Source organism: Lagenorhynchus albirostris, chromosome 16 (assembly GCF_949774975.1).
Source record: "Lagenorhynchus albirostris chromosome 16, mLagAlb1.1, whole genome shotgun sequence".
In the NCBI taxonomy this organism is placed as follows: Eukaryota; Metazoa; Chordata; class Mammalia; order Artiodactyla; family Delphinidae; genus Lagenorhynchus; species Lagenorhynchus albirostris.
Genome location: NC_083110.1, coordinates 51,225,209 through 51,248,459, shown reverse-complemented (window position 1 = coordinate 51,248,459; position 23,251 = coordinate 51,225,209). Strand labels below are relative to the sequence as shown.

Here is a 23,251-nt window from a genome sequence, read left to right as displayed (position 1 = left end):
ATTGGGAGTCAGTGGATATACAGTGTTTTTTCCTAATATTAGTGTAACTTTATAGCCTACTTCATAGTTTTAACCTACAGCAAGTACTAAGGGTTTGACCATTTAAAAACTTGAATTCATATTCAGAATTAGTCCATTTAGAAAATAAAATCTAATAAATGATTAGCCAGTTAACGTCTCAGTTTCACAGAAGAACCACTGAACTATGCAATCCGGGAATCTGAGTTGTTGCTTTGTGCCAAGCACAAAGCTTGTTGCCTGGAGATAAAATAATATTAGTTTACAGAGACTTCTCAGTGTAGTAGGAAAAAAATTTGGAAGTAATTTTTTATGTAAATAAGGATAGAAGATCCATATCCAATATACTGAAAACTTTTAAAAAAGTTAGGAGCCACTTAAAGGGCTTGATAACCTGTTCATCATAAAATTGAGGTAAAGATGAATTGTACTAAGAAATACCTTTTCTTTTCACTTGCCCAGTAAAAATGACCATTTTTGTTACCTTTCTGAAGTGCAAATCAGATGTTCTCTCTTTCCTGTTTAAATCCCTTTAAGGATTTCCCAGTGCTCTCTGGAGGACAAATCCTTAGCAAGGCCTTCAAGGCAACACACTGTCTGGCAGAGCTGCCTGCATTCCCAGCTTCATCTGGCACTTTGCCCGCCTTTGTAGCTCTCTAGACTCCAGCTACACCAGTTTTTAAGTTCTTTAATTGCACCAAGCTTATTTCCACTTCAAGGCCTTTGTGCACATTCTGTTCTTTCCTCTCCAGCTCCTCCTCCTTTCTCTGCTTAGGCAAAGATTACGTAGTCTTACGTTTAGCATAAGCATCCTTTAGGAAAGTCTTCCCAGATACCTCAGGTACATACCTCATGCTTCCTCCGATAGTTATAGTTAGATAATCAGTTGTTCATTTGATAGTTTGTCTAGCTCCCCCACCAGGTGGTAAGCTCTAGGAGATAAGGACCCCATCATACAGACTACACACCCAATAAATATGTAAATGGATGTATATCCCAGAGTCAGTAACTCCTGTTTTTATTCTGTTGAAGGCTATCCTTAACCCTTTAAGCAAAATGCTTTCTCCCTCTATGAATTCTTTAAAATACCACTAAATATAAGAACCATCTAAAAAGAATGTTGCATCTTTTTTTTACAGGGCCTTTCCAGATAGAGATGATTTCTTTGTTAAACAAAAAGAATTTCTTACAAAACCTTTTGAGTGTTGAGCTCTTAAGACAAAATATAAAATCATGATATTAGTATTCCACTTTCCAGGTGACGTTTGAGGCATCTGATGAACTAATAGGTGATCCTAAGCATCTTAACAGAGGCTTTCTGAAGATTATCTTCAACCTAACTGAGTGACTTTAGGAGTAGAAATTTCATCAGGATAAACAGCACTAAGTAGAGACATCTGAGGCATAGGCAAAGTCTCGGGGTACCGGTCAAGTCACCCCAATCAGCTGACCAGCTTTACATCTCGGGCTTCCTTAGGTCTGGAAGTGAGGCTGGAGATCTGTAAAACCTTCTCATTATCTGGAGAGGAACATTAAGCTCAGACAGGTTAAGCAAGATGCCCAAAGTCTCACAGCTAATGCATAATGTTAGGACTAAAATTATTTTCTCACCTAATCCTGATTGATCCCACTGATTGTATGGTTTTCATATTATTTCTAAAAACTCAGTATTCTGCAGAGGTACCTCAAGAGCCATATTCTAGAGTGGATGAAGAAACCTAACCCCTACTTCAACTGGACCAATCAATTCCATCTGGAATTACAAAGTAAGATCTTGTTTGAGGGGGATAAAAAACCCTGAAAACCACTAATCAACTTCTTCTAATTACCAGTCTGTGTGCAGTAAAGCAAATTTCCTGTTTGCATTTACTTGTTATGCTCTTGTGGTGAGATTAAGCTCCGCCTGACTTTCAGCTACTTTACAAGAAGTCAAAACAGATTCCATCTTACCTTTTTCAGTCGTATTTCCTTCTTCCTGCTTTTTCTTCTCTTCAATTACCTTCATCTTTGCATCATACTCATCAGCTAGGGACTTCCATTCCACTCTGTTATTTTGAAGACCATTCAGCATAGGTATGATTTCTTTGTGAAACCGTGAGAACTCCTAGATAGAATTTTAGGTCAGAAACTTCTTAGATCATATAGTTCATTTTTAGTACTTTCCATGTGCAGAGAAGGAGCCCTAAGGAATTATTACAGCGCTCAGAGCTGCTAGGATGAGATTAACTCAGTGCCTCAGAAGTGGGAAAGGTAGCTGTTTTCCTTCCTGCCTAAGTCTGTTCCATTTGCTTACATCTGAGTTCTCTCACCTTTCATTCCACCCCTGAATGAGAGGTTAAGGTAATACCTCCAACTACCTTGGAGAAACAAGGACACCCCTAATGACTTTCCTTGAGGATGGCTTTGATTTCGGTTACAGTTTGAAAGAAAAATTCTCATCCAGAAGATGACATATTTCACTCAGATAATCAATTTGTTTACTTACCTTATACACAAAAGTACAAACAAAGTCAATAAATCCAACTTGAAGTTTAGGTAGTTCATCCTTTTTGTTTCTGTCCATCATAGGCTAGAAAGAGAAATAAATTCTTTAAAGATCTTTTTCTGAGGTTCAGTGAAAAAGACTGATTTGTATTGATAATTTTAAATAAGTAGTGCATTTTTATGTCAAGGTCTTTACAATTGGTTGTTGCTGCAGCACTGTTCTCTCCAGATCTCCTTGTTCCCAAAATTCATTTGCAACCAGAAGTGCTACCTGAAAAGAATGACATAATTCATGAAAGTGACTTGTTTGCATTTTATTGTGACATTTAAGGATAAAATTTATAATTAATGCTTGAGGTGTTATCATACCATGTGCTCTTTGGTTTTAAAAGGATGTCATTTACAGATTATATTTAAATGGGAAAAGGGTATTTCTCTTCCTACTTCACTGTGGTAGACTTATTCTAGGAATGCCTGTCTTCTATTTGCTATTGCCACCACCTCTCAACAATGAAAAGGGGAGATGGGAGATTGTAATTCCATTACATTCTGCTTCATGCTCTAAAGCTTCCAAGATCCTCCTCTTGTCCTGCTTATCTCTTAGCATCTAGCATGTATCTGCATGTGTGTTTGTGCACATACGTGCACAGTTTAGAACAACTTCACCTGATTATGGTGTGAGGATATTTGAGGGTTCATTTATAGTTTTTTAAAAACCAGTATTTATCAGGTTTATTGAACACCTGCTAGCTGCCTTACATTGGCATGAGCCAGGCTTACAAAGAGGAGTAACATGTGATCTTTAAGATGCTCACAGTCTAATGAAGACAGTCATGTAAACAATGTGGTAAGTGCTATAATAGTAACAGTATGAACTGCTGTGGATCAAGGAGAAGGGAGAAAGATAAGGGAGGTTGCATTTATGCTGTATCATCAAGGATTACTAGTAGTTTGCCGATAAAGAAGAGGGGGATGACTATGTACAGATAAAATTCAACATCCAGCTTTTTTTTTTTTAAGTCATTTTTGGCTGCATTGGGTCTTCGTTGCTGTGCGCAGGCTTTCTCTAGTTGCGGCAAGTGGGGGCTACTCTTCGTTGTGGTGCGTGGGCTTCTCATTGCAGTGGCCTCTCCTGTTGCAGAGCACAGGCTCTAGGCGCACGGGCTTCAGTGGTTTTGGCTTACAGGCTCAGTAGTTGTGGCGCTTTGTTGCTCCGCGGCATGTGGGATCTTCCCCGACCAGGGCTCGAACCCATGTCCCCTACATTGGCAGGTGGATTGTCAACCACTGTGCCACCAGGGAAGTCCCCAACATCCAGCTCTTGTGTGAGTACGAGCTTAGAGTGTGAGGCGGTGACATGGGAAAGTGAAAAGAAAGAAACTGGGGAGTAGGAGTTAAGGACAGGTAATGACAGGCCATGTAAGCTCTGCTGGGAAGTTTAACCTGATTCTCTGGGCCAGTAGTTCTTATTCTTGAGCCATAGGGTCCCTCCAAAGTGCATGAGTGGCACAAAAATAGATGCCAAGAGAAATTTAAGCGAAAGTAACTTTACTTATTTCTCTTTTATAAAGTGATCTTTGTACAACTTTTTGTGTGAGAAAAATAGACTTTGCTTCTTTCTTTAAAAAAGGTTGAAAACCTCCAGCACTGGGGAGTTTAGAAGGCTTTTAAGCAATGCTGTGGCCAAGCAGAGGTCTATTTATAAGCAGTCCCAGCAGCAGCTCAGAGGAAGGTTGGAGAGTTCATGATAAGAGAGGATCACTTAGGAGGCTGCCACCATAGTTCTGATGAAAGAGGGAAAGTATTAACTAAGATGGTAGCAAGAGTGATGGACAGGAATGGTTTTGAAATGAGGGAGATGGACTCAAGCAAGACCCCAGGTTCTGGCGTGGGTGATGATGTCGACAAAGAATAGAGAAGGAAGAGCAGGCAGTCAGTGCAGAAGGAGCACAAGTGTTTGGCTTGGGGGTTGATGGCTCCGATTATTCTGTCTTTACAAATAAAATCCACATTTATAGTCAAACCCAGTGAATTCTGGCCTCTTCTGCTTAGGGTTTTCCCTGTGAATTAACTGAGGGAGAAAGAGAAGCTTCTTTCATCGATTAGTAAGAAACCAAGTGGTAAATGAATGGCTCCCACTCTCACTCCCCAAGGTTGGGGAAGAACTTCCTTGGAAGACGCCCTTAAATATGACCTCGCAGATAGTGCCATCTGGTAACTGACAGCACACTGAAGAGGAGACTGTAAGTGCAAAGCCACCCTTGACAGATGAAGGCACTAATGATTCATCCTTGTCTCATCCTTTATCTCCTCTATTAAAAATGCAGACACTCCCTGAATAATTGTATATAAACTTCTTACAGCCAGTCCAGTGATAAAGGAATTCTTTTCAGAAAGCATTTTCTTTCTAAGGTTCCGTCTATTTGCCTTGTTCTGGGCCTGACCAAATGACCTATTGTCCCACTGACATTTGTGAGCTCTTGAAAGCTGTTTGCTTTTCTGCACTAACAGAAACCCAACAGGGAACATTGTACTTTTGTCTTAACTTCTTAAATTCCTTTTTCTTCTTTGTAAATTATAAACCTATTGTTTCAGAGGACAAGACCAGGGTGATGAAGATAATTGCTTACAAAATATATAGTCATATAACTGATAGCTATCATTAAATTCTGAGGTTGCCTGATACCTTCATGTTCTCTTTCACATGGGACCTAGACAGAGCCCGAGTATGCGAAAGAAAAGGGGAACTACTCGCCTGACTTTGTACCTCCCAGGGCTTGGTTATAGCTGACAGGTCACACGCAGTCATCATCATTGCCCTTTAAAAGAAAACAAAAAGTGTTAAAATAGAAATATAAAACAAGTTATTTTTGCCAAAAGAGAAATAAAATTCTGACTACTCACATGATAATCTCTTTTTTGGTTGGATCAATGGTTACGTATTTGATGGCCTCTTCTTCAGTTTCCATTTTTTCACAGGCATCAACAATTTTTTGAAACATAGTTCTCTTCCTAAAAAAGATACAGCTGTGCAACAATTTTAGCATATAAGACCAGAGATAAAGTGTCTTTAATGCATGCTTTTCAGGTTTTATGTTCCCAGTTTTCATCAAATGTCCATGTAGTGGATCAAAGGGGCAAGGGGAGCGGAACAGGGAATGGCTGTGTAACTTTGACATAGAAAGGGTTTAAGACAGAAAAAGCACCAGCCAGAAAGGGAAAAAAAACTGTTAAGTTTGAATACATTAAAACTAAGAGTTACATGTGACAAAAAAAGATAACATAAAAGGCCATAGGCTGTGATGAAACACTGTAATGCATAAAACCAACAAAAAATTAGAAGCCAAAATATATGAAAAGATATGAAAATACAAGTGTGAACGATAAAATACCATCTCACACTCAGATTAACAAAATAAATAGATTTAAGTAAGCCCAGATCAAGAAGAGTCCAGATATGGGATAACAGGGACTCCTGTATGCTGCTGGTGGGAGTTTAAATTGGCATACCTACTCAGGAGGGCAGTAGATTTGCAATGTGGTATAAAATTTAAAATATGCAAACCCTACAACAATCCCATTTCTAGATACGTACTTTACAGAAACTCTCATATATATACAAGGATATACAATGTAGGCAGTGATGAAAAATTGGAAATAATCTAAATGTCCATGAATAGAAGAATGGCTAAATTATGGTATATTCACACAGGTGAATAAACATTTAAAAAGAATGAACTAGGGCTTCCCTGGTGGCGCAGTGGTTGAGAGTCCACCTGCCGATGCAGGGGACACGGGTTCGTGCACCGGTCCGGGAAGATCCCACATGCTGCGGAGCAGCTGGGCCCGTGAGCCATGGCCGCTGAGCCTGCGCGTCCGGAGCCTCTGCTCCGCAACGGGAGAGGCCACAGCAGTGAGAGGTCCGCGTACCGCAAAAAAATAAAAAATAAAAAGAATGAACTGGATTTCCATTTACCACCAAGCTAAATCTTCAAAACATTGTGTGAAAACAAGCTGCAGAAAGGTATACACGGTATGATACCATTTATGGAAAAATTTTAAACACACTTAATGCCATATAAAAACATGAATAGGAAGGATGAATACACAGCAATATCAGGATGGTGGTATCTACGAAGGAGAAGGGGAGAGGGTTTTCATTATAGAGTGGGCATGGGATGCCTCAATTGCATCACTTTTTCCCCTTAAAAAAAGAAAGATGTAAGACAAAATCTTAGCATTTGTTGAATCTGAGCTATAGCTATTCGGATATCAGTTATATATTTCTAAATATCTGTCTTCATGTTTGAACTATTTAACATAAATTTTTAATGAAGAAGGATCAGAGAGGCACAATTTAATACTGCCCATCCAAGTTGTTAAATACTTAGATCATAGCTATAACTAGTTCACCTTGTTCTAATACATTTTAAACTTTATAATTCACCGACAAGAAATTGCGCGGAAGCCTGGAGTATCTGGCCTCCTTGGTAATCATTATTATTATTATAAATAGGGTTAGTGCTCTGCTGTATATAAGTCAGCATTTTTTGAGTTTGTTAATGTGCATCAGTATCACCAAGATTTTTCAACTCTCGGACTCTGGCAGGAGCAAATGTCTGAGGCTGCAGCTCTAAATACCAGATTGTGGACTACGATGAATTCACCAGGACAAAAGTCACCTCGTAAGGTTTTGTAGCGTCGCTCTTCTGGCAGTGCACCTACCTTGCTGCATATTCTTTAATTCAAATTTCTTCAGATAAACTAATATTAGGGGCTTAGATTTTTAAAATATGTTTCCAGATGTCTAGTAAATTCATTGTCAGGCATCTTAAGGGTATTCTATTGATAATACAAAAAGAAAAGAACTGTGTGTGTAAATAAATACCTTTTAACTTTAAGGCAACGGACCATTTACACAAGGCAGAACCACACAGAGTACAAGGGAGTTCTGTACTTACTTGAAATATAAAGCCAGGTCAGTTGCTATTATTGCAACTTCAAACAAATGAATAACTGTTTCAAACTGGCGTTTATTTAGGTTCTGGAAGATGTTTAAACTCTGTAAGATGAAAATTCACAATAAAGTGCCATCATTAATTTGCCTTTGATTCAATATACAAACCAAACAATGCTTAATAACATAGGTTATCCTATTATAGAAAGAAGAACAACTAGGTCTTTCACTTTTTTTGCTTTCAGTTTTCTCTCTTGGATTAGGTTACCCCTCTACTGTACTTTGAGTAAGGTAATTTAAACTATAAAAACGGGTATCATTAGCAAATGTTCAGGTAATCAATGTATAAGATTTTGGAGGAAATAAGTGTTTTCTTCCAGGACCATTTCAACAAAAACAATTGATTTAAAATTTTCTGTAGTAATTGAGGAGCCTTAATAAAGCATATCTGGTATTTATCCGATTGTTAGACATGTTGAATTATTTACTAGATAATTTCAGAGTGATTCCAGAAACTGCTGGAAAACTCAGAAGCTGCAGATTACAATAGTACTCACATACACATAGGAAAAAGTAAATTCTTCCAAGTTGTTCTTAAAATGATGTCTTGCGATTATATTTTACAAAGACTTAACTATACCTTTCTTCAAAGAGTTTCCCACTAATAATCTCTTCATACATGGATCAGCCTCAATTTTTAGTGTTCTAGAAAATGAGAGTGTAAATCTGGGAGTGTTTTTTAAAAGGTATGATATTCCAAAAACACCATTTTAGGAATACAGGCCAAAGGACAAATGTATAGTGGGTTTTGCCAAATGAAGTTAACAGTTATGAAATACAGAAAAATTCCACTGGAAAGGAGGAAACAGTCTATTCACCTATGTGGAGATACAGGCAGCATAATGTAGAAAAGAATACTGGGTCAAGCACCAAATAATAATAGTAAACACTCACCTAATGCTTACCACTTCCCGGGCACTGTTGTTAGTGCTCTATGAACACTCTTAATTGCACAACAAACCACAGCATAGAGAGGTTAGGTAATTGCTCAAGGTTAAACAGCTAGTACACAGCAGAGCAGATATTTAAACCAGTGCAGCAGGGCACCACACTGCCTCTCAGCAAGGAGCTCAGGTTCAGCTCCCAGCTTCCCCACTTGGTAGTTGTGTAATCCTGAACACCTCACTTAACATCTGTATTTGTTATATCAAATGGGGATAATAACAGCTGCCCTGCTAACTGCCTAGCACTCAGTCTGTGATCAATAAATATTTATGGAATGTTGATGCAAATGAGATAACTGGGAATGCATTTCAGAACTATAAGTTGCTACAAAATATACTTAAATTATTTATTACATATCAGTATTACTGTTATATAAAGTTTTGAGGTAATCCCCAGGTAAAAATAGAATTGCAAACCCAAGACCAAATACAGCTCTGTCATTCCAGGAGATTGAAATATTAGCAAGAAGTAGACTAGAATTATGTGTTACTGTATACATAATACAAACCTCCATTTAAGTCATGGTTTTTTGTGTGTGTGTTTTTTTTGCGGTACGCGGGCCTCTCACTGTTGTGGCCTCTCCCGTTGCGGAGCACAGGCTCCGGACGCGCAGGCTCAGCGGCCATGGCTCACGGGCCCAGCCACTCCGCGGCATGTGGGATCGGGGCACGAACCCGCGTCCCCTGCATCGGCAGGCGGACTCTCAACCACTGCGCCACCAGGGAAGCCCTAAGTCATCTTTTTATAACAGCTTCCATGACAAGAAAAATGGTATTGTACACAGCAGATATAAGTAGTAGAAAAGCAAGTTGTAATATTTGTTAAAATAATGAGTTCATAATAGCAGCTATATTTTTAAATTGATAGAAGGAAGAAATGGCTGTTGGACACTATAATGAACAAAAAGAAAGCTTGTCTAGATCAAAATTAATGTCTTACTTGAGACAGTGCACAGCAGCCCCTTGGGCATAATCTCTGCACCAAATTGTCTGGATACAGGTTATTTTTAACCTGGTCTGGATTGACCAGGAAGAAGGAAGAGTAAGTGGACCATTTGTCATTTTAATCCCACTTAACCTGCCCCTGATTCTGGTACACTGGTGGCCTGCCCTTGGACTGGTGGGGACCCAGTGGCATATTTACATCACTGAGTCACTGTCTTTATCTGTTCACTGATACACGTTATCATGTTCCCAAAATAATGTGTATTATGTAATTCCGACACATACTTCATAGATCCAGTAGCACTTAAAGTCATCCATGACTGCTGTACTAAGGACAAAAAGTTGGGGTCGTGTGGAAATGCCTTAAACTTTTAGACAAATAGCACATGAAGTCATTTTAATCCTTATTATATACTGAAAAATTTGCTAGAAGAGTGGATCTCAGGTGTTCTCACCACACACACACAAAAAGGTTAATGTTAATTAATGACTGTAGTAATCATTTTACTACATATGTATATCAAAACAGCATGTTGTATACATTAAATATATGTAATTTTTAAAAATTAAAACAAATATAAACTTAAAAAAAAAGAGCCAAATGAAAACATAGAATGGGGAGACACAAAAAAGACTGCTGAGTTTAAATAAATAATCCCTTAGGATAGACCTTGAGTCTACCAAACGCCAGACTGTACAGACTACACAACCATCAACCAAGTAAATCAGTATTCTTTAGGCACCAATTACTTTAATACAGGTACTTTTATTTTTAAACCTGGATACCTGTTGCTATTTGCTAAATATATGTGAGAGAGAAAAGCTATATATAGAGATAAAAATAAATATGACTTAATACTGTTAAACTTCATTTAAGTCATACCTTTTTCTAATCCAAAATAATAAAACAGCTATATTAAAGCAGACAGATTGTCAAAAGGTCTTTCACTTTACAAAGTAAATCAATACTGGATTTTTTAAAAAGATGATTAATGTCACACTTTTAAAATTAGTATAATTAAGAAAAAAGTGTACACTCAACCCTTTTCAGTACTGCTTCCTTTGTTGATAGCACAATATTCCTTATTTTCACTCTTCTCACTCATTTTCACTTTCATCTAAAAACACTGTACAGGCCTCTAATTGAAAAACCCTTTCTTAATATTCTATTTTCTCTTTTCCTTCTGTCACAGCTAAGGTTCTTAGAAGAGCTTCTAAGTGGTTCTTTTTCGGCTGTGGTTATAGATTCACATAAAAGATCCTGTTTCTGTTTTGTATTAGTTGCTAGAAAGCTCTTGACCAAATCTGTGGCCCATGTCTAATGTTTATACTTTTCACCGTATACATTTTGGGCCTTCACCATACATCATCTTATTTTTTATTCCCATTAGCCCTCATTTTTTTTCTTTAATGTTATATTTTTTGGACACTCCATTAAAAACATTTTGGAACAAGTTGAGGATTAAACATATATACATGCATGCAGGGTTTTTTTGAGTAAGCAAAGGCAGAGCCAGTGATCTTTTAATCAGAGTAAGAGGTCTTAGGATGTGGACAGCACACAGAAGAAGGAAGGATGTCCCTCAAAAATCCAGTTTGACAACACAGAGCAGCAGCAGAAGAGGAATTGATGGGAAAGCTATGCTGACATATATCTGCACTGACTCCTATTACTTAAGTCGTCTGTGCCAAAGAGAATGCCCTGGGTAACAAGAAGTGATGGCAGGAAGTTTGGCATCGATGGCCGGATCTTAACACACAGCCTGTAGCTTCAAGGGCTTTGCTTAACATGAGCCTTCCCAACTTCTGGAAAGCCCAAATTAAAGAGGTGTGTTCCCCAGACCAAAGAAATAGACTCAGTGAGGCAGTGTTTGAGACAATAAATAGGAAGCTGAGGCTGTCCTCAGTGCATTTCTGCCCTTCCTCACAGGATTCTTCGGCAGATGGCAAATTCCATTAAGGAATGAGTCATTTTCAAAACAAACGACTGCATAAAACCTCTGCATAAAGACCACAAGAACACAAAATCTATGGACTCAATGCAATTGCAACCAGAATACCAACAGGTTTGTGGATATGTGTATGTAAATTGACAAACTGATTTTAAAATTCAAATGAAAATACAAAGGCTTAATAAAAGCCAAGACAGGCTTGAAGTAGAACAAAGCTGGAGAATTTACACTGAAAGAAATTAAGATTTATTATAAAGCTATAGTAGTTAAGATGGTATGATATTGACAAAGGAGAAACTGATCAGTGGAACAGAATAGAGAGTACAGAAGCAGTCCACCTTATTTTATAATCAGTTACCTGATTTATGACAAAAGGTCTCACTGAAGTGAAGTGAGAAAAGGGTGGCTTTTTTTTTTTTTGGTGGTACGCGGACCTCTCACTGTTGTGGCCTCTCTCATTGCGGAGCACAGGCTCCGGACGCGCAGGCTCAGCGGCCATGGCTCCCGGGCCTAGCTGCTCCGCGGCATGTGGGATCTTCCTGGGCCGGGGCACGAACCCGTGTCCCCTGCATCATCGGCAGGCGGACTCTCAACCACCGCGCCACCAGGGAAGCCAAGGGTGGCCTTTTTAATAAATGGTGCCGGGTCATCTGGATTTCCACCTGGACAGAAAAATGTGTATTGATCTCTACATCAAACCATATATAAAGATAAGTTGTGGACTTCCCTGGTGGCACAGTGGTTAAGAATCCGCCTGCCAATGCAGGGGACACGGATTTGAGCCCTGGTCCGGTAAGATCCCACATGCTGCGGAGCAGCTGAGCCCGTGCATCACAACTACTGAGCCTGCGCTCTGGAACCTGTGAGCCACAACTACTGAAGCCTGCACAGCTAGAGCCCATGCTCCACAACAAGAGAAGCCACCACAATGAGAAGCCCACACACTGCAACAAAGAGTAGCCCCTTCTGGTTGCAACTAGAGAAAGCCTGCACACAGCAATGGAAACCCAACGCAGCCAAAAATAAATAAATTTATTAAAAAAAAATAAGTTGTAAAAAGATTGTGGATCTAAATGAGAAAGGTAGAACAATACCAGTTATAGAGAAAAATATCTACCTTGAATAGTCAAAGGTTTTTAAGATGAGAAAAAAACAGCTAATCTTTAAAAAATTGATCAAATGGACATTAAAATTAAGAACTTCTATTTATCCAAATCCAACATTAAGAGTAAAAAGGCAGTTCACAGAAAGGGAGAAAATATTTGCAATACACATTTCTGACAAAAGATATATAAACCAGAATAAAGAATTCCTACAAATCAAGTTGAGAACAAAGCAACCCCAAAACAGAATTTCAAAAGGTTAATAAATATAAACTGTAGTTCATGTTAATCAATGCTATTTAATTTGACACAAATTAAATTCAGTGCAATGTCACTACATTCCCATCAGAGTGACTAAAATGAGAAGGATGGAAAGTACAAAGTGTTGGAGAGGATGGAGAGCCACTGGAACTGTTGGTAAGAACATATATTAGTACAACCATTTTGGAAAACTGCTTGTCAGCATTCACCAAAGTTGAACATATGCTCATCCTTTGGCCAAGCAACTCTATTTCTAGGTACATACCAAACAGAAATGCACACGTGTATTCACAAAAAGACATGTACTAGAGAGTCACAGAACACCATACGTAACAACCCTGAATCAGAAATCACATAAATGTCTTTCAGTAGTTGACTCAGTACATAAATGTAGTGTATGCGCGCACACACACACACACCAAACTAAGAAAATAACAACGGAAGAAAGGAACACAAAAAGCAAATGAAAAATATATCAAAGGAAATACCCAGTGGAACATGAAAAATTCACACCAGTAATATCCATAGTTTCAAAACCATAAGAACTTAAAGAGGAGACTGCAAGGCAACAGTAAAATTAAAAGTGAACTAGCAGAACTAGTAGTAGAATGAAAAAAATGGAATTGAACATAAAAGCAATATAATTGATGAAATCCACATTAAAGCTATACTCAAATAGAATAAGCAAGTGCACTGCAGCAAGAGACATAGTCCACAGTCTTGAGGAAATTAAAATGGAAAAGAATAAATCTATGAAAATATACAGGCATCTCCCTGGTGCTCCAGTGGTTAAGAATCCACCTTCCTATGAAGGGGATGCGGGTTCAATCCCTGGTTGGGGAACTAAGATCCCACATGCTGTGGGGCAACTAAGCCCGCACACCACAACTACTGAGCCCGTGCGCCACAACTAGAAGGCTATGCAATGCAACTAAGAGCCCATGCGCCGCAATGAAAGATCCCATGTGCCGAAACTAAGACCTGACACAGCCATAAATAATATTAAAATATATATATATATATAAAGAACATAACAAATAAATGAAATGTTCAAAGATACAATGAAAATAAAAAACTTTCCTGAAATTAAAAAAAAAAAGAATTCAATGGATCATAAGTGTAACCCATGACAAGGAAAAAATAGATGCAGAATGGTCAATACCCAGACATTCAGACAAAGTTACTAAAATATGAAGAATTAAGAATCATATGAAAAGATATACAATGGAGAAAAGACAGCCTCTTCAGTAAGTGGTGCTGGGAAAATTGGACAGCTACGTGTAAAAGAATGAAATTAGAACACTCCCTAACACCATACACGAAAATAAACTCAAAATGGATTCGAGACCTAAATGTAAGACCGGACACTATAAAACTCTTAGAGGAAAACATAGGAAGAACATTCTGACATAAATCACAGCAAGATCTTTTTTTTTTTTTTTGGCGGTACCCGGGCCTCTCACTGTTGTGACCTCTCCCGTTGCGGAGCACAGGCTCCGGACACGCAGGCTCAGCGGCCATGGCTCACAGGCCCAGCCGCTCCACGGCATGTGGGATCTTCCCGGACCGGGGCACGAACCCGTGTCCCCTGCATCGGCAGGCGGACTCTCAACCACTGCGCCACCTGGGAAGCCCGCAAGATCTTTTTTGATCCATCTCCTAGAGTCATGGAAATAAAAACAAAAATAAACAAATGGGACCTAATGAAACTTCAAAGCTTTTGCACAGCAAAGGAAACCATAAACAAGACGAAAAGACAACCCTCAGAATGGGAGAAAATATTTGCAAATGAATCAATGGACAAAGGATTAATCTCCAAAATACATAAACAGCTCATGCAGCTCAATATTAAAGAAACAAACAACCCAATCCAAAACTGGGCAGAAGACCTAAATAGACATTTCTCCAAAGAAGACATACAGATGGCCAAGAAGCACATGAAAAGCTGCTCAACATCACTAATTGTTAGAGAAATGCAAATCAAAACTACAATGAGGTATCACCTCACACCAGTCAGAATGGGCAGCATCAGAAAATCTACAAACAACAAATACTGGAGAGGGTGTGGAGAAAAGGGAACCCTCTTGCACTGTTGGTGGGAATGTAAATCGATACAGCCACTATGGAGAACAGTATGGAGGTTCCTTAAAAAATTAAAAATAGAATTACCATACGACCTAGCAATCCCACTACTGGGCATATACCCAGAGAAAACCATAATTCAAAAAGACACATGCACCCCAATGTTCATTGCAGCACTATTTACAATAGCCAGGTCATGGAAGCAACCTAAATGCCCATCGACAGATGAATGGATAAAGAAGTTGTGGTACATATATATACAATGGAATATCAGCCATAAAAAGGAACGAAATTGAGTCATTTGTTGAGACGTGGATGGATCTAAGGACTGTCATACAGAGTGAAGTAAGAAAGAGAAAAACAAATATCGTATATTAACGCATGTATGTGGAACCTAGAAAAATGGTACAGATGAACCGGTTTGCAGGCAGGAGTTAAGACACAGATGTAGAGAACAAACGTGTGGACATGAAGGGGGGAAAACTGTGGTGTGGGAATGGTGGTGTGCTGAATTGGGCGATTGGGATTGACATGTATACACTGATGTGTATAAAACTGATGACTAATAAGAATCTGCAGTATAAATAAAAACAAAAAAGAATCATATGAGTATCTATGCAGAAAAATCAAGTCACGTGAGAGGGAGAAAATCAGATTGGCCATTTATACCTCTCAGGGTAATGCTTCAATGCCGAAAGACATTGGAGCAATTTCCTACAATTTCTGAGAAAAAGAAAGTGACCCAAGACCTTTATATTCTGCCAAACTGACTTTCAAAACTAAATGTAACAAACAGATCTTAGGCATGTACTTAGCTTAGACTCTCTGGGAGAAACTATCAAATAACACAAATCGAGCTAATGAAGATAAAATACACAGGAATGGACAAGCCATGGTAGAAAGACTGAGGTTAAGTATCAGGCCCATTTAAAAGTAGAATTAGGAATAAACAATTGTGCCTCTTTGGTCTTGGCCACAGAAAAGAGATGACAAAGGGAACACTGTCATTTGGAAAGCATCACAATGAGACGCAAACTGTGGCTCTAAGGCCTCCCACCTTCAGAAGCACACCTGTGACAAATGTGGCTGCCCTACCAGGCAGAAGAGGAAGTGTGCCTGGAGTGCCGAGGCTGACGACAGAACACCACTGGAGCCGGGCAAGTGAAGCACCTACAGATTGTATCCTGAAGATTCAGGCATGGATTCTGGGGGAAACAACACCTAACCCAAGAGAGCCACTGGGGTAGGATCCAGTTCATCTTAGGGATTTCAGCCATTAGTCATGCAATAAATGCTCTGGTTTAAAAAAAATAGACAATTGTGGAAATTATAGAGCAAAATGAATTTTATAACTACTGATAGCAGTAAAAAAAATACTTTTAATGATAATAAATACCTTATAAAACAGAGGTGGAGATGCTGGAAGCAGTATAAGTATTCTAATTGTTTCATGTTTCATAGCAGGGAGTTCATGGATGATGTAAAGTTAACACGTATGGTCTAAAATCAAACATCTAAATGCTCGTTATAGTTTTTCACACTTTCCCGTAATCACCGGTTATTGATTTTAGGGTTCTCTTTAAGAACTAATATCTCTTGTGATAAGAACACAGTCCTCTGAAGTTCTGTAATTCTTTCCATTAAAAAAAAGTTTCTTCTGTTAAGTTCAAGTAGAATTAAAATTTTCATTTAAAATAAATGGACTACCACTCAGCAATGAAAAGGAATGAATCACTGCTGATTCAGCACGAACAAATCACAACATTATTATTCTGTATGAAAGAACCCAGCACAAAAGAGTAATTATTGCATGATTTCATTTATATAAAAATCTAGAAGATTTAAACTATAGTGACTAAAAACATTTCAATGGTTGCTTCGGGCTGGGAGGAGAGAGCGGCATTGACTGCCCGGGGGCAAAAGGAATCCTTTGGGATGACAGAAGTGTTCTGTATCTTGCGTGTGGTAGTTCCCAGGTGTATGAATAGAATTCATAGAATTTTTATGAAAAACACATTAAAGGGATGCCACTTATTGTACATACATTACACTTCAATAAACTTAATTAAATAAAAACTCTAACCAAAAAAATAGCTTGGATAGTAAGATCCCATTTTTCTAAAATTGTTTCTGTCCTTCTCCCTTTATATATTCACAGAGGGCTACAATGAATTTCATTAAATGTTAATGAAATGTCTATTTCTGAGTGACAGGATTTAAAGTGATTTTTTAATATTTATCTTTGGAATGTTTCCTATTGCTTGAATTTTTATAGTGGGCATGTGTAATTTTTACAACAACTATTGTCATTAATTTAAAATATAGATAAGTCTATAATATTCCATTTGTTCTTCCGGGGAATTGTGCTGGACACGTGATGTAGAGACAGGTGCACAGAACAAGAGAGGAGGCCTCTGTCCCAGCCCCACTCCAGCTGGGCCCCCATCTGCTCAGCTGGTTTCACCTGCCCACAGAAAGAGTCTAACTTTGCTCCCCCCTCTACCAATAACAGGCCGTTTTTGTTCTCCTAGTGCCATGAAAATGGCAATAAAATATAAGTTCTGCGTAGCACACCAAAATAGAAATGGCTCCAATTCATCCTGATGAGGGCACTCAGGGGAGATGAGTTCTAGTCTCCAATGTGGTACATGCGACACCCATAAGAGAAGATTGCCAACATGTTTGTGGTTTGCTGGTGACCATACACAAGATATTTAATTTCTTCTTCATTTCTTCTTTGTATAATACAAGGTCAGTGTGAAAAAGCATAAATAAAGTTCATGAAGTGTTTTGAATAATAAAAGTGTTGTTATTTATGCTGAGCAATGCATTTTGTCATTCCGACAGTACATTGTAGTGTTAAAGTTTCTATTCTGACAAATTTGGCTAACAAGACTTTTCCACCTATTCATTAGGTTAAAGGGTGGATTTCTGACTAGTTTAGAATACAGATGGTTCTGTCCTCAAAGCAGGGAATCCAACTCTACTGGGACATAAAGATATTTTAGTTCAAAGCCTGATAATATACAAAACAAAATAAGTAACGTCCACAATACGACAAAACTGCTAGATAAATCATAAGGATTTCCCTTATGTAAAAAAATTAGTTTTAAGTGTAAATATTTTCTTTATACAATAAATAAATAAAAGAACTGTATTGTCTCTCAAAAAAAAATGTACTGAGACAACTGTATTGTCTCAAAAAAGAACATCTGATGGTTAAAATTTCATTTTTTTCAGCATTCAATTTGCCTGCTCATAAAATGCTCTGTGATTGCATTTATTGCCTAGCGACTCTATTTACAACCCTTAAAAGTCTGCAATTAGCAGGTCGAATAGCACTGTAGACAGGTCCTCGCCAAGGTGGTACAGATTACTAAGATGCAATATTCCTTTTTAGAAAGAATAATAAGCCTTTATATAGCCATCAAAACCAGTTCAGACTGCAGAGTAAATAACATTAAAAAAATTAAGATGGAAAACAACAACTCTATTATAAACTCTCAAATCCCAGAAAGGAAAAACATATGAGCTACTAGGAGCCTTCCAAAGTTAAGCACTTAAACATTTGGCTGTAAAGGTTTAAAAATATATTTTGCATTAGTAGGTAAACGTAAAATTAAATGAATTATTTTTGATACTACCTGCCTGTGGTATACGTAATCAGTGGGATGAATGGAAAATTCTTACTCAAAAATACAAGACTGTCCCAACCAGTAAAACAAAGACTCATAACAAATTGGATAATAACAATTTACTCTTATCTTCCTGAACTACTTTCAATTCTACTCTTTCTAATTCTCATAGGACAGATATTATCATCCTTTTTATGATACTACTGCAGGCACAGGTCCTGGCTACACATGAGAATTATGAAAATTCTTATTAAAATGCAGATTCCTGGGTCTAATCCCCAGGGAGCCTGGTAAGCGCAGGATGAAGCCCAGGATGTGTTTTTAAAAGCCCGCCCACCTCCGCCCTGTGAAATCGATCATTCTGACGCAGATGGTCTATGTCCCCCTGTCTGGATGCAGCCTGCAATCACAGGCTGTTGAAAACCTTTAAATCATGTGTTTATTTGTTTTGTTTTTCCACTTTTCTCCCTGGTTGCCCTGTCTTACAAGTTTTCCCACTTGGTTTTTGATTATCTAGAAGAATGTAGTGTTATCTTTCTAAACTTGGACATATTTCCATATACCCCCGCGTCCCCTGAGGCTAAAAAAAGATTATTATTGAAACTGAAAAAAGCTCCACTCTCCCGAGGGCTTATTTATCCTAACGAACTCGTATGATTCTAGACCGTTTCTCTGTCGAGACAAAACAGTATTCCCCTCCATCTACTAATGATTCATTCTGGGTTAGAATTTTCTCAAGATATATTTTTTTAAAGTATAACTAGATTATATTCATCACCTTTCTCACAAGCCTATATACCCCTCAAATAAAATCAGTAAAAAGAATAATGACTGCCTTCTACAGAAGGTTAGTAGTAGTACATGATATTGCATAAATCAAAGTGAATTCAAGACCAAGCTTAAGCCACTTCCTGTGAAAAGCTTCCTGATCTCGCCCCTCTTCTCCCCTATGTCCTGCCCACTCCTGAATGTGACACCTCCCTCTGGAACTCTTGGGAGATTCACTCAGTGCCTCTGATGGCAGTTGTCCGATCTGTCTCACAGCCTGATTTCATGCCTACCCCCCAACTACCAAAGCTTGACTTTCTCAAAGATACAGACAGTGCCTTACAGTGCATACCACATGAATCAGAAAAGCAGTGGCTGTGTAGCCTCCTTTTCTCTTTACATTCATACATACCCAGGGTGCATAGAGCCCTCTCACATCCACCTTAAGCTTTTGCTTCTTTCTTCACAAACCCACAGAGATTCTGTGACTTTCCATGGCTCTTCTCTTCTCTATCTCAGCTACTTCCAACTTGGCTGTTCAAAAACTATTGCAATATAGCAATTTCTATCAATTGACTTCAATAAGGGTATATACTGTCAACCACCTGAACTCAAGGCTGTCCTCTTTCTAAGCATTTTCTGTGGGTTAGTGCTTTGATCCAGAGCTTGTGAGCTGCCCTAGAGAGAGAGAGAGACCCACGTACCTCGTCCTGCAGAAGAGTCTTACTGTACTCCAGGTGGTGCCTCTCCAAGATGGACGATCCATGAAGCCTTGCTAATGGAGATGTGGATCTAGGAGGAAAAGGATAATTTTAGCTATTTAAACATTACACATAAGGTTACATGATGCAGAATCTTTACAATCTGAGGATTTTTTTTCATTTCTTCCCTCTCCCCTAATGCCTGTGAAACAGTTGGAAGTAACATATTGGAAAAGAATCTTTAGATTTAGAACAGGAGAATATGCTCTTTTTAAAAAGTCCTTAAAAAAAAAAACAACCCTAATTGGTTAAATGCATAAAATGATTGACTTGTTTAAACTACGAAGTTTGGTTCACTCCCTGCATCTAAAATTGTTAACTTCCCTGGAGCTTATGGAGGTGACTATGACTTACAGAACATGTAGCAAACTTGTTGAAGCCCATAGTTTATTTGCACAGAAAGTGTATATTAAGAATTTCCAGGAACCAAAATGAAAATGATGATAAAGTAACATTTCTTTTCTCCTCTAAGACAGTGACATAAATTTAAATTTCCCATTTGTTAGTGGTGAGGTCACAGCTTTATGTAAAGTGGGGACTTTGGTACCCTGTCTTTCTACAATTCTTCCTGTTCAAGGAAGGGGAAGCAACATTGAAAATAAAAAGGTGTGCACAGGGAACTCTGTTCAATATTCTATAATAACCTAAATGGGAAAAAACTTGAAAAAGAACAGATACATGTATATGTATAACTGAATCACTTTGTGGTACACCTGAAACTAACACAACATTGTAAATCACCTACACTCCAATATAAAATAAAAATTTTTTTTAAAAAGAAAACAAAAAGGTGAAAAGAAAAGATGAAGAGAAGCCGAGGTGAAAGGTCTAATAGATAATATGAAGACTTTGTTACAGAAATATGGAATAAATAATTTTAAGGAAGGGAGAAATCGGAAATATGGGTGGCAGTCTTAGTAGAGTTTCACTTAATTTCAGAAAGAACAGAACTTTAGGGAGGAGAGGAGTCATTAACAGGTCACTACCAGGTCTGGTAAACCAAGTATTCTAGTTAGGGAACAATCAGACTATGTCCGATCCGTTCTATAATTGATCATAATTTTAATACATATTCAAATACATACACTGTGTCAGCACTGGAGATTTAAACAAATAAAAAAGCTCAATTTCAGTTAGAAATGAGTGGTATCTTAGTTCCTTTAGGTTTAAAAACATTACTCAAGAAAGGTTACTGGGGAGCTAGATATTCAACCAGTCTCAAAATAACACCTCACAGATTACGTATTAGTACAAAGGAGAAAATGTACCTTTGCATAAAGAGATCTGCTGAATATTACTCATAAATAGTTTAACTTAACCTTGTAGTTAATGGAACAAATTGACATCATGAGCCTCCTGATGCAATGCACTGAGAAGGACACAACATCACCTACATAGAATTCCCACCAAAAATGTTTACCCTGAATCTAGTAATCAGAAAACAACTGGACAAATCCAAATTGAGGGATATTATGCAAAACAACTGGTCTAGAATCTTCAAAAATATCAACATTCTGAAAGATCCAAAAAAGTTAAGGAACAATTCTAGATTAAAGGAGATTCAAGATATTTGACGACTAAATGCAGTGTGTGAGCCTTGATTGGACCCAAAACAGAGAAGAAAAGATAGTTATAAAGGACATTATTGGGGAAATTGGAATAAACATTCTATATTAGATAACAGTATTGTACCAATGTTAAATTTCTTGAGAGCGATCGTTATACTGTGTTTATATAAACAAATGTCCTCCACGTTCTCAGGAAATATGTGCTGAAATATTTTCGGGTTAAATGTCATGCATGAGGCCTGCAACTATCTCACAAATGGTTTAGTAAAAAAAAAAAAGAAAAAATTATTTTTTATACACACACATCTGTTAACCCAGTTGAGTAACATCCCAACTTCCTGAAGGAATCTGAAGATGCGGGGTGGGTGTGGGCGCCTATTGTCGGTATATTCTGGGAAATTTTGCGGTTGTAAAGATGATTGAAGACTGGATACAAGTATACTTTACCCTAAAATTTAAGTAGAAAATGGTATAATCTGTAGATGACAGAACAGGGAGATTGACGTTAATCTATGAAACAGTTTAAACTGCTTCAGAGTTTGTAAGCACTTACAATATAACTACTAGGAAATTCCAGAGAAGGTTTAGAAAGAGAAAATGATGCTGAATTGATGTTATGAACACTTTTGTGATATGGTTTGTGAGAGAGGAAGGCCAGAAACAGTGTGTGTCTGGATTTCAGCAAGACAGCTGAGAAGAAGCTTCAAGATGTGTTCTGTATGAGCTGGAATATTGAGTGTGGACAAATACTGAACAGCACCACCCAGTGAGTGCTGCTTAATTAACTGTCTTCCCCAGGGATAGGTTTCTAGCCCCAAGTCTCAGAACTCTGCCCTGGTTTTGTCCTGATGCACAGTTTTATCAATGACTTGAATGAATATTGATGGAAATCATGACTATCTAATTTTCAGATGATAAAAAAGCTGGAAAAAATATCGAATCCATTGGCTGACAGACTGCTTTAAAAGGCAATTTCAATTAAGAGTGGAATAAAGAATCAGATTAACACAGCAAAGGAAACCATAAGTGAAGTGAAAAGACAACCTACGGAATGGGAGAAAATATTTGCAAACAATGTGACTGCCAAGCGATTAATTTCCAAAATATACAAACAGCTCATACAGCTCAATATAAAAAAAACAAACTAATGACCCAATCAAAAAATGGGCAGAAGACCTAAACAGACATCTCTCCAAAGAAGACATACAGATGGCCAACAGGCACATGAAAAGATGCTCAACATTGCTAATTATTAGAGAAATGCAAATCAAAACTACAATGAGGTATCACCTCACACCAGTCAGAATGGTCATCATTAAAAAAATCTACAAATAATAAATGCTGGAGAGGGTGTGGAGAAAAGCAAACCCTCCTGCAGTGTTGGTGGGAATGTAAGTTGGTGCAGTCACTATGGAAAACAGTATGGAGGTTCCTTATAAAACTAGAGTTACTATGTGATTCAGCAATACCACTCCTGGGCATATATCAGGAAAAGACAAAACCTCTAATTCAGAAAGATACATGCACCCCAATGTTCATAGCAGCATTATTTACAATAGCCAGGACAAGGAAGCAAACTAAATGTCCATCGACAGATGAACGGATACAGAAGATGTGGTGTATATATATATGGTATATATACCATACAGAAAATGTGGGAGATATATATATATATGTATATGTGTGTGTATATATATATATGTGTGTGTGTGT

The 23,251-nt window shown here is 38.0% G+C and overlaps 2 protein-coding genes across 2 annotated transcripts in view; one reads left to right on the top strand and one right to left on the bottom strand.

Moving 5' to 3' along the window:
* Positions 1-23,004, top strand: part of LOC132506771 (protein FRA10AC1) — a 67,438-nt gene extending 44,434 nt beyond the window's left edge. Inside the window, exon 15 of the mRNA XM_060125434.1 lies at positions 22,450-23,004. The gene's annotated coding sequence lies outside the window, so the exon portion shown is untranslated. The remainder of the gene's footprint in view (positions 1-22,449) is intronic.
* PDE6C (phosphodiesterase 6C) overlaps positions 1-23,251 on the bottom strand; it is a 58,227-nt gene that overhangs the window by 300 nt on the left and 34,676 nt on the right. Inside the window, exons 15-21 of the mRNA XM_060125431.1 lie at positions 19,914-20,001; positions 7,464-7,564; positions 5,407-5,514; positions 5,258-5,321; positions 2,699-2,773; positions 2,504-2,587; positions 1,969-2,122 (exon numbers count right to left, since the gene is read on the bottom strand). Of these exons, the coding sequence (XP_059981414.1) occupies positions 1,969-2,122; positions 2,504-2,587; positions 2,699-2,773; positions 5,258-5,321; positions 5,407-5,514; positions 7,464-7,564; positions 19,914-20,001 (674 nt within the window). The remainder of the gene's footprint in view (positions 1-1,968; positions 2,123-2,503; positions 2,588-2,698; positions 2,774-5,257; positions 5,322-5,406; positions 5,515-7,463; positions 7,565-19,913; positions 20,002-23,251) is intronic.